General features: G+C 41.4%; 1 protein-coding gene across 1 annotated transcript; it reads right to left on the bottom strand.

The window, feature by feature from the left end:
• Position 1: 1 nt before the first annotated feature.
• Positions 2 to 11313, bottom strand: nup188 (nucleoporin 188). The gene is made up of 43 exons (XM_029168175.3): positions 11203 to 11313; positions 10624 to 10678; positions 10325 to 10398; positions 10151 to 10235; positions 9971 to 10051; positions 9803 to 9847; positions 9619 to 9711; positions 9398 to 9517; positions 9063 to 9274; positions 8824 to 8938; positions 8502 to 8702; positions 7908 to 7988; positions 7731 to 7823; positions 7523 to 7642; positions 7313 to 7439; positions 7070 to 7228; positions 6707 to 6833; positions 6535 to 6622; positions 6354 to 6430; positions 6147 to 6261; positions 5931 to 6051; positions 5778 to 5844; positions 5420 to 5545; positions 5090 to 5330; positions 4806 to 5012; positions 4550 to 4719; positions 4396 to 4465; positions 4251 to 4318; positions 3965 to 4160; positions 3787 to 3864; positions 3582 to 3667; positions 3351 to 3496; positions 3088 to 3266; positions 2764 to 2964; positions 2573 to 2665; positions 2323 to 2475; positions 2079 to 2216; positions 1900 to 1974; positions 1582 to 1797; positions 1359 to 1490; positions 1211 to 1284; positions 1004 to 1133; positions 2 to 803 (listed from the first exon to the last, which is right to left on the bottom strand). Exons 1-43 carry the CDS (start codon positions 11226 to 11228, stop codon positions 624 to 626), a joined length of 5241 nt encoding a protein of 1746 aa, XP_029024008.1. The 5' UTR covers positions 11229 to 11313; the 3' UTR covers positions 2 to 623.
• Between the last annotated feature and the right edge of the window lie 30 nt (positions 11314 to 11343).

The raw sequence follows: 11343 nt of genomic DNA, 5'->3' as shown, positions 1-11343 counted from the left end.
CTGTGGTATGAAAGTTTCTTTATTAGCATTAACATTTTAAAAAGTACAAATTTTGTTTACTGTTTCAAATTGTTTACAGAGATGGACCCGGTTAAAAAAATAGCCACGAAATCAGATCAGGATTTAGGTAAACTGGAGAGAATTACAAATGTGTAACAGCTTTACAGAGTAAACTTTTCTACTACACTGATAAGAGAATGTTTTAAAGGTCAAATTGTTTAAGCAGCACTTAACATATGAGGTGTTACACATCGTTGGTGACCTATAAAACTAGGCCTCAAAGATTGATTACAGACAGTGACTGATGTTTGGTTGTGCCAAGACACACATTTTTAGACAATCACTTGCATTTTCAAGGTAACACTTTGGTTATGGTCATAGGTTAGTTTGTTACAAAAACAGATTTGGCAAAACGAAAAAATATTTGAGAGCAATATGAAAATTATTCCAGGTCAAAAATGTTTATACTAGTCCCACTTTTGAACTGTACATAAAGTGATGCTTGTTTTTGCCAATTCTACTATTCTGAGTACAAAGCTGGTGTCAGCTTTGTAAAGAACAGTGAATCTTTCCAAAACAAAAGAGGGAAAAAAACTGCCATGACTTTGGCTGCAAGTAAAGATCTATCGCTGTACAAGTCTGACAAAGGCCTGAACAAGTTGGATGAAAGGCTCCTGACCTTCATGACTTGCTTTGGAGCCGGGTGTGGGTGGTTTGGACTGGGTAGAGGGGAGCATGCCGCTGGCTGGAGAAGATGGAGACCCTCTGCGGAAGTGCCGGGACAGGCTTGAGAGAAGAGTGCTCTGAAGGTAGAATAGAGAGTACAACATCATCTACCATTCAGCAAGTATCAAAGGAGTGAAGTTGGTTTGCAATCAGATCCAGGTTTTCTGCAGTGGATATATACTGTTATATAAATGCAGATTCATTGTTATGTATATGTTGGGAGATGCTGGCTGCCACAATATTATAAAAGCTTTGGAAAAAGCTTAAGGTTTCTCACCAGTTCAGAGCTGAGCTCCTGTTTGAGCCTCTGTTTGTCTCGAGGGAGGATAGAGGGATCTTTGAGACATCGAACAGCTTGGGAGGTGAGGACATAGAAACAGTTCTCCATTGTGAACATCAGCAATGACCTGGAGAAAAGGTAGATGTTAATCTCAGATCCTTAGCATGTTATCATTGTGATAAAAGTCCAAACAATTCTACGAACTTCAGAGCTTGGATCTCTTCTGATGAAGCCAGCGAAGCTATGTTCAGTGAAACTGGCTCTTTCTTCTTCTCCATCTATAAAATCACAAGACAATCAGGAATCCACTGCAACTGTAATGTCTTTTGATTTCACTACATTTAACACGTACCTCGCTTAACATGCTCAGGGCCACATTGATGGTGGCCAGCAGGGTTCCAAATGAAGGGGCCACATCAGGGTCGAAAGCTGGAGTCGTGAAGCTGAGCACGAACAGGGTCCTGTACTCTGCCAAATCCATACACTGACACACAGGCAGGCAAGCACTTTAATTCAGAAACGTAGTAGGTTTATACTTGTGCTCAAAAGTATTAGAGCAGAATAACTAAGCCTACCTGGTCCAGGAGGATCTGGCAGCAGTCTGGGGTGAAGTGCTGCAGGGTCGCCAAGGTTTTGCTAAGGATTTTCAGGAGGCTGCACTGCACTGCCAGGAGGGCCTTCTGCTCAGCCTCCTCCCGCTCCCCTCCACCGGCTGCCTCTTTAGATGGTGCCTGTGGGGGCTTATGTGCCCTTGGAAGAGGACCAGGTGGCAAAGCTTCACCATTTTTAGCCTAAAGAAATTAAAATATTGAATGAAGAGGCTCAGATTCATCTGAAGTTAGTCATATACAAACATTTGTAATTTTCAAGACACTGAATTTCACAATCCTGACCTGGAGGTAGTGATGGAGCATCTTCTTGCTGTGGAGAAGATACGTGCAGGTCTGGCACAGATAACAAAGGTTGACCTGAGAAAAAAAATATATGAAAAATAACAGTAAATGACAGAACACTAAACAATAAATGCACCACTCAAGCTGTGTTTTCTAGGAGCTTTTTCCTCTAGACGTGCCTGTACATCCCGGAGCAGTTTGGGAAGGTGAAACTGCCACTCTTTACAGAAGCTTGAAAGCTGCAGCAGAAAACCAACAGTGTGGTCGGCCTCATCCAAACAGGCCAGACTCTGCACTGTTCGCACGGCGTTCAGACACTAAGAAGGAGAGAAGGTGGCAGTGACTTATGTGCTTCATATGCATCACTACGACTATTTAATTCTAAGCTCTAAGAACAAATGCAAGCAGTAGATGTTGTCATACTTGTAGAATGCGTTCTTGATGTACTCCAACAAAGTCCAGAGCTTCATTGATAAAGTTGTAACGCAGGGTTTTGAGGAGACTCTCCATTAAAGACATGCAGAGGCGATAAACACCCGGCCAGCAGGCGGAGTCCTGGGACTTACGGGAGAAACTCTATTCCGGGACATAAATACTCTTGTGTTACTATAACATGTCAATGAATCTACTCTGCTTGTATCATCAATCAAGATAAAGGTTTTACTGCTTTCACCTGTGATGCGCCGTTTGAAGAGACCTCATAGACGCTCAGCAGAGGGAGACATATAGTCTGGATGACTCCTGCTCCAGCAACAGCTGCCGCTCCCTAGAGGCAAAATGAAAAGGCATTCAACATTAAGAACTGATTTAAATATGGTGAGGCATATATATTGAAAGCAAAAAAGCTTGTGTGTATACATTTACCTGAGGAGTACGGGCCAGTGTGAGTAGAAGGTGAAGGGCAGCCTCTGTAAAGTACAGGTTGTGCTTGGACCGCAGGCTGAGCTCCACAGCGCCGAGAACCGACGGGAGCACAGGAACCTTCCTCATCACAGACACCCAGTGCTCACCCTCCTCATCAGTGCGACATAGCTCCTTTGCGAGGTGCAGTGCTAGGACACACACCTGAGAAAACAAAGGAAAGGTTGTATGTTGTTTCAGTCCTGATTTCCATCCTGCTTTTTACCACCAATGATTATACTTAGTCTCTTGTGCATAGCAAAACATTTATCTTCTGTCTAGACTCACCCCATCTCTCTGGTCCTTCTGCAGCCCGCGAGGAGAGTCTGTCTCCATGCTGTCCTCATCCTCCACAGTGTCTCCCATCTGGCTCATGTGGCGAGTACTGTCAATGAGTGCCAGAGCCTCATCTTTAACTGTCTCACACACACAAAGTAGCAGCTGAGGGAGCTGAGAAATATCTCCACCTGGTTGGCAAAATAAGATTAGAGTGAAGTCCACTGCCACACGTGACACAACCCCAAGATGAACTGACACAGAAACTAACTTACCATTCAGCTCTTGAATCTGTAGCACTGAAATGAGGGCTGAGAAGATTTTAGCTTTGGTTCTCTCCATCACCTGCTGGTCAGCTTGCAGGACACTCTCCAAGATCAAGGACAGTGGCGATAAGATGTCAGGAGCTGCCACGACCACACTGAAGCCAAGATAGAAAGAGTAAATGTGAGCAGATTATATTTAGGAAATCTGTAAGCCTCTTTGTCAAATGCATCAACACAAACCTCCTCCACTGCTTGAGGAGGATCAGGAGTAAAGTGGCCATCATGGAGCCAAGACGGAGACAAGGTACAGACGTGGGCGTCGTCAACTGGAAAATATAAAAAGATATAAAGTGAAACAACATCAAAAAAAAACAGTGGCATTAAAAACAGGAAACAGAACAAACAAAGATAAAGACTAAGACAGAAAGCCTGCATTGTAACTTACAGCAGCTTTAGTCCCATTCAGAACATCCTTGAAAAGTTTTAGTTTGGTTGAGTCATCAGTCAGCTGCATCACATTGGACTGGAAATAAAATAAAAGCTGCTGTCATTGCTGCTTAGCATGAAGACTACAAGATTAAAAAAAGGCTTCTAAATATACAGCAATATTCTAGTTTCCATACATGGCTAGTGGAAAGTATTAGCAGCATCCGCCAGGCAGAGATCAGCATCTGGGTCTCAGCAAAATAGCAAATGCCTTCCTCCTCCACTTCTGTCACATGACACACCAGAGACTTGACATACTGGGACCAGTATTCATAGCGCTGTGCGCTGGAAAACTTCTTCAGCCCGTCTTTAAGAGACTGCTCCAAGGAGCCGCTGCAACAACACAGACATCAATCACTACAGTTTTGAGGCAATTTCTGTGAATCACATGAAACATATGAATTTAAGAAATTTGGAATTTACTTCACAACATAATAGATCTCCAGGCCGAGGATTTTCATGACAGAAGCACAGGTCTCCAGAACACAAGGCTAAGGGTAATACGATGAGTTAACACATATAACGTCCAGATATTAATTCATCATGAAAGCAGTGTCAAAACAAATACCTCTGCGGTGTCTGAAGGTGGGGCAAGAGTTCCAAAGAGAGGAGTCATTAAATTCTCCCAAAAGCGCTGTCTGTGTACAAAAAGGAAAACCCATTATCTGTCTGCTGCACGTATTTCAAGTTACATTTTGGACTTTGTGAGAAAATGTGCTTACTTGGTACGTAGTACAGAGATGGCGCTATCTCTGCGATCCTGCCAGAGAGCAAGGAGGAAGGACAGGGCTGCTCTGTGGAGCAGCGGAGGGCACCAATATTTCCCCTGCTGTTTGGAGTCAATCAAGTCCAATACCACGTGAAGGCAGCTCCACTCACCCAGTAGAAACTCCTACAAGTAAAAAACATAATTTGAATGATTAAATTTAAAAGTCATAAAACTTGTCTTAATGCTACAAATATCACTGCATTTCTTACCTTTGACCCCTCGCTGCCATCTTTGACTTCAAGGTTCAGGAACAGTTCGATGAGACCTGGCTGAGTTTCCACGGCAACAGTGAGGAATTCAAGGATCATGACCTTGATCCTCATGTCTTCCGTTTTGCTCTGCAGGCGAGTGAGGAATGCATCTCTGATTGCAGCTGCATCGCTGCCAAGACAGGCGTAGATGGACATAGGAGCCACCTAAACACAAAAAAAAGTTCACAACAACATCCAGTCAAACCCAACAGCTGATGCAGTGGTTAAGTCTGAAGTCTTACTGTGGCGAGTCTTTTGAGCAGTTGGATTGCAAGGCGAGGCAGTGCTGGGTCGTGTTTATGGTAAATATACTTTGCCAGGACAACTATAAGATTATTGCCATGTCCTCCATGCTGTGTTAGAGCCTGCTCCAGTGGGGACACAACATCAGAGGGCGGCTTCAGGCGGATAACGTTGTTTGTGACAGAGAAGGCCAGTTTGACTGTTTGGATCAAGATCTGACCAGGTCCATCTGAGCCACAGCTGAATCGAAGAAGGACACAAGTCAATCATAAAATAGCAAGACTGTATCTTCTATCTATTTAAGAACAGACAACTATGAGACAGCTCACCTGCTGGGCTGAGCAGCCAGTACTACATCTATAGTATTTACTCCAACTCCCATGATATTGACAACAGCTTGTCCTGCTTCAGTGTTTGCCAAGCTGTAGATGCACAGAGACTGCAGAGTAGGAGTACTACAAGAAGGGAGAGTCACATCAACAACTTTAATATTAATAGAGGAATTTCATTAATATACAAACAATAACACTAATACAAGAATATGATATAGTGAGTGGACAAAAACACATGAAATGTTAAAATGTCAAACACATGTCAATTCACGCAAACACAAAGTTATTCCTGAATCAGGACTGTCGTATTTTTTCCCGTCACAATATTTGTAGGAGTTGTTCAACTGAGACATACCTGCCCTGATCCTCTCCCTCTGGGCTCAGATTAAGAATGGCATGGATCAATTCCAAAATAAGGCAACCTGCAGCAACACAAGGCAGACAGTAGTTATTTTAAGTTTCACTACTTGTTTCAACCTGAAAAAATAAGAACACTGCCAGGTCTTACCAATCCTCTCCCTGACTCCATACGAGTTGTAACGCCACTTATGATATGTGGGCAGCATTTCCTTTAGCACCAGTAACACACAGGGCATTAGTCCTTTGTTCTGAGTACTACCAAGCTGGCCCTGAGAGAGTGTGAAATGACGTAAGGAAGGAGCGATTATAAAAGCAGGACATCAAAGACTAAAATATAACAATAGCTACTAATGCATATTATTACCTTGATCAGGGTAGTAATGAGACGGAGAAAGGCAATGGTAACAGCATACTCCCCCCTGGGCTGTTCGATCTGGACCAGCAGGTTGCCGTAGTTACCAGCCTTCATCCCCTCAGCACTTAAAAAAACATTTCCAACATTTAGAAAAATCTGTTGCTTGCCAGACAAACTAATCAGTAGTCACAACACCAATTTCGCTCTTACGTTTACCTTATACACTGAGCCATGTTGGTCAAAGGGTTGGATGCAAATGGAAGGAAGCCAGTATGGTGCAGACTGGACCATACCTAAAGACAAAAAAATAGTTATAATGTGTAGAGGACCTAGAAGCACAAACCTACAATCATAATCATTCAATGTAAAATAAAAAAAAAGGAGAAACACTACTCACCTTTGTGGGCATCCTCGCAGCCAAGACAGAAAGGCAGTTCACACAAGAGGCAATCACATCCACTGGGGGGTTGATGACTGACGTTAATCTAAGAAACAATAACCAACAGGTTTTTGATTAAAACAACCCTATATAAGTGCAATCCCAAAGTAGAGAATACAAAGTTGTTTACCTCTGGAGCAACATGTAAATGCGGGAAGTGAGAGGCAACAAACAATCAGACACAGTCCAGTCTGTGCTTATAATTTTATGGACGAGATCCAGGATAGGCTTCACACGGGCACAGTGAGCAATAACATCTAGGAGAGTCAAAGAAATAATTAATGCTGCAATTAATAATTTTATCAACCTACAGTATACAATACTATCAACAAAATATAAATATTACAAACATTTCTACTATTTAAGAAAAATGAATTTATGTTCATTTTGGTTTTTTAAACAAATCAAGAAGTTCAACTCTCTAATTGTAGCTGTAACATGCAAGTGATGATTACCGGCAAAAAAAACAAAAAACAAAAAAAAAACAACATACCCGCAGTTGAAACAACGTGAAGCAACATCTCCACCTCACAGGTAAAGAGAGTCCATGAACTATAGGAGTGGTCCCAGCGCACTACATAACCCTGCTCTCCTGCAATCATCACCTGGCCCAGCACACCCTGTGGCATCCACAGGTTAGTCTGCCCTGTGCCTGATGGGTGACATGACATGTTAAACAACCCTAATCATACTAAATTCCATGTATACATTGTCTCAGCATTGCCACAGGACTAACCAAGAGGGTACAGAAGTTTTGGTGTTTGCCTCCTCCACAGTGTCTCATCATCCTTGGAGATTATGTCATTGGGTTTATGCTTATAAACTTGAGTGTAGAAAGACATCTTATCCAAGAAGTTGTACACCTTTTTACCGCAAAAGTATAATATAAGACATTAATATTAGGTCATCCTGACTGTGTATGCATTAGTGCATGTGTGAAGCATACCTTTTTCACTGTTGACTTGTTTGACACAAGGGCAGTTAGAAGTTGCAAAAGGGGTGCAATTTTGTGAGGAAACATCCCAGCTGCACTGTCCAGAATCATCCCCAGTCCCATGTTGGGCTTCTAAATGTACAATTTAATAAAAAGGACACATTGTTTAAAATTATTATTCTCATTGTAAATCTACTTTTCTATTATTTGTTAGACTCACCATCTCCCAAAAAACCTCAGCCAGATTGGGAGCTGAAAGGACCTCACAGGCAGCATCAATCAGGTGAGAGCACTGAGTTGCTACACCATCAGTCTGTCAAAGGTAGAAAAGTTACCCACACAGGTTAAAAATATGGCTACGGGACTACAGGCTTGTAATAAAAGTTGGAACATGTACCTGTAAGCTTTCTTCTTCAAAAGAGGTGATCACAAATGAGAGGAGGCCATAAATACACATCTTTGTTGTGATGGCTGTGCACTGAATAGAAAAAGAGTGACAGTTTAAATTATTAGTTAGTTTCATAATTATAACATACTAAGAAAAGAGTTTGGTATTGCCATGTTTCTGATAAACATGTGATGACGCTCAGTTGGTCAAACGTATAAACCAAAAATCAAGAGGCATCATTATGATTTAGTTTAAATCCTGCGTCTAAAATGAATCCAGAGTTGAACATTATTCTGTCCGCCACATGGGTTTCATTTTGGCCATGTCATTAGAGGCTGATTTAGGTTTGAGGCCCATGTGGTTATATTTAACTATACAAGGAAAAACTAGAGGCACTTTGAATAGAAGATTTCACTCAGGGATTGTTTTTCGTTAAGATCCCGGAAGCAGATTTGTTAGTTCCACAACTCAGCAGGAAGTTGTAGAAAAAAAAATAGTTTTAGTAGCTATAACAATGGAGCAACAAATCGCACCATCACATTTTTTTCTATTATCACTTTTAACTCATTATAATTTTAACCCCCAGAACCAAGTGTGCCTTACATTATTCACTGAAAGCCCAAGGCCTTTCAGCATAGTTGAAAGGTACTTGAACACCCCCAGCTGCAGGGCAGTGTTTCCTATTCTTCTAATCACAGGGCTTGACTCATCTGGCCTAAGTGTGTGCCTCAGCAGGACCCAAGCCAAAAGTACAGGCCCATGATGAGGGATGTCACCAAATGTTAGCAGCAGCTGATCCATCTCCTGAAAGAAACAACATATGTAGTATAGCACGGTTGTATCGTCTATTTCTAGGTGCCTACAACACTGCTTGACGAGTTAGTTGCTAAACATTAAACCTTGACGGTCAAGTACTGTAACAAACCTTAATGACATCAGGAGTGCTGGAGAACTGATGCTGCTCTGTACAGTCTTCTAGAGCACACTTGTGCAGAAAGTCTATGTCCATCCCTTCAATCAGGATAAGAGAGCTCAAATAGCTGCAGACAAATAAATAACTATATTAAAGACCAAAACGAACTATGCAACCTCCCACATTTGTGCGCAAACAGCAGATAAGGTACTGGCACAGTCAATTGATAAGAAGTCTCAAAGTGTTCCTACCCAATGCAGTCAACCAGTGCATCCATACTTTTGTCCACTAGGTGTCTGTTGGTCTGCCGCAAACCGAAGCCTTGCTCCTTGAACATTTTGGTGAAGCTCAGTAGGTCAGCTGGGCTCATCTCAAAATAAGCATAGTACAGGAAGATGATCTCAAGGAGCAGAGCCTGTTCTCGAAGACACTGCAGAAACCACCGAGACACCTGCCGTTCCGTCTGGTAAATAAATGCGAAGCATGTGTTTATATTTATATATTTCTATAGACAGATAGATAGATACTCATATTTAAGAAACATTATAACAATTAAAGATGAACCAAACATAAAGCAAATCATCACCATGAGGTTTCCATGTGTTTCCCATGTTGGTGCTTCAGCTCTGAAAAGATTCTCAAACTGTGATTGGTAGATGCTGACCAGGTCCTTCTCCAGTTTATTAACACAGTTACAGTACTCAGCCTGGAAAAACAATAGACCAAAGATTATTAAAAGAACATACTCCGGCTGAAAAACACAAAATGGAAAGCCTTTTTTGATCATCTGATACAACTGTTACTTACCCTGTAGGGATGTCTCTCATCCTGAAAGTATGTCAGCAAGAGCAGGACACACCTGAGTAGACACATTCGTTCTTCATAGTAGTAATCCGCTATCTGTAGACAGAAACCACAAGTATATTTATCTGATTAATATTAAGTAACCCACACAGTAAATGAATTGTTGCAAACTGGTGTAGGTTCTGACCTTCAGCAGCAGTGCCTGGCTCTGTCTTTCATCTTTGAGGACAACCTGTGAAAAACACCATTAGAGTGTCAGCATTCAATGTTTTATATTAATATGAAGTCAAATACGGTTTCACAAACAATTTAAACACTGGGTGAAACCATGAAAGATTAAACAAACAACAGACACCTTTAATGAATCACGGGTTCCTCTGTAATCCTCCTGTAGGTAGCACTGCAAAAGCTGAACACTATGTTGCTCATCGAGACCCTGTAAAAGTAGTAAAGCATTACAAGATTATGAACTGCGACACAAAATTAAGACCATGAATCAGAGATTGTATGTAAAATGGGAGATTTTAACTCTTACCAATAGTTTACTAATCCTTAAACCAAACTCTTTCAATGGTTGTGCAACATCTTTGTTCTCCTTGACTTTTACAGCTGATGAAGCGCTAGAAGCGAAGATGGCAAATTATTAACGAAGCATTATAAGTATTATAACAGTGTATAGATGACTGGATCAAGATGTTGACAACTATACCTGGGTGGCTTGTAGTAACTGAGTCCTTGATGTAGTCTTTCCCAGTGTCTGTCAAGCTCTGCCTCTATCTGAGCCTAAGATTTCAGAGTGTGTTGTTTGTGTTAATGCAGGTGTTTTCATATAACAAAGTATAACATTTTATAACATTTACTAATAGAAGTAACTGACTGACTTAAGAATGCTGTGATTTAAAACCAAACATGTATTTTGTCCTTAAGGGCACCTTAACCTTCAAACTGAGATTCAAAGTGCATATTGTTATTGAAGCAGCATCCTCAAAATAATTAAATATGACATACTGGCTCTCTCAATGCAGATCTTCCCATCAGTATGGTCCATAATTCTCGGCAGCTCCTATGCAAAGAATTAATATACTTTAACGAAACAGGGACAGTACAGCCAATATTTCAACAAGTGGACATTTTGCGTTTTACTTTTTCTATTTGTGCGATTGTGTCTACGTTTAAACAAAGGCAACTGTTTTAAAGAACCCAATCAAACCTCGGCTTCATCTTTTATACCTCCCACATTAGCGTTAGCTTGGTAACTAATAGCTAGGTGTGTTAAACATGAACCACAAATAAAAGCGTGACGGTCAGTTTACAAGACAACTTCAGTTGGTTGTATTGTTGACATGCGGCTGACACACCGCGCCGCTGAAAAGCCATTCAAATGTTTAGCAAAGTGCTAGCACTTGCTAAGCTAGGTTAGCGGGGTGCTAACAGCTCAAAAGACACGTTGTTAAATATATATGTAAAACATGTGATAGTGCGGTTAAGTTAAGAGAAATGTGGAGCTTTATTAGTTGTCGACTAGCGAACACAATTCATTGAATGAACAAGGCATGCGTAAGTTTAAGTTTGTTGCCATCTGCCTACCTAACGCTCATCCCCGATTCCGCCATCTTCGTCTCTGCAATGTGATTGGCTGTTAGACCGTGTCGTCATTGCAAGTCTTCTTCGTTGTCGTGATAATCTTCTTCTACGTCGTGATTTCCAAGCTGTTATTGTTGCCATACT

The sequence above is a fragment of the Betta splendens genome, chromosome 12 (genome assembly GCF_900634795.4).
Source record: "Betta splendens chromosome 12, fBetSpl5.4, whole genome shotgun sequence".
Taxonomy (NCBI): domain Eukaryota; kingdom Metazoa; phylum Chordata; class Actinopteri; order Anabantiformes; family Osphronemidae; genus Betta; species Betta splendens.
Note: the sequence above shows the minus strand (reverse complement) of the source record. Positions and strands in the feature narration are given on the sequence as shown.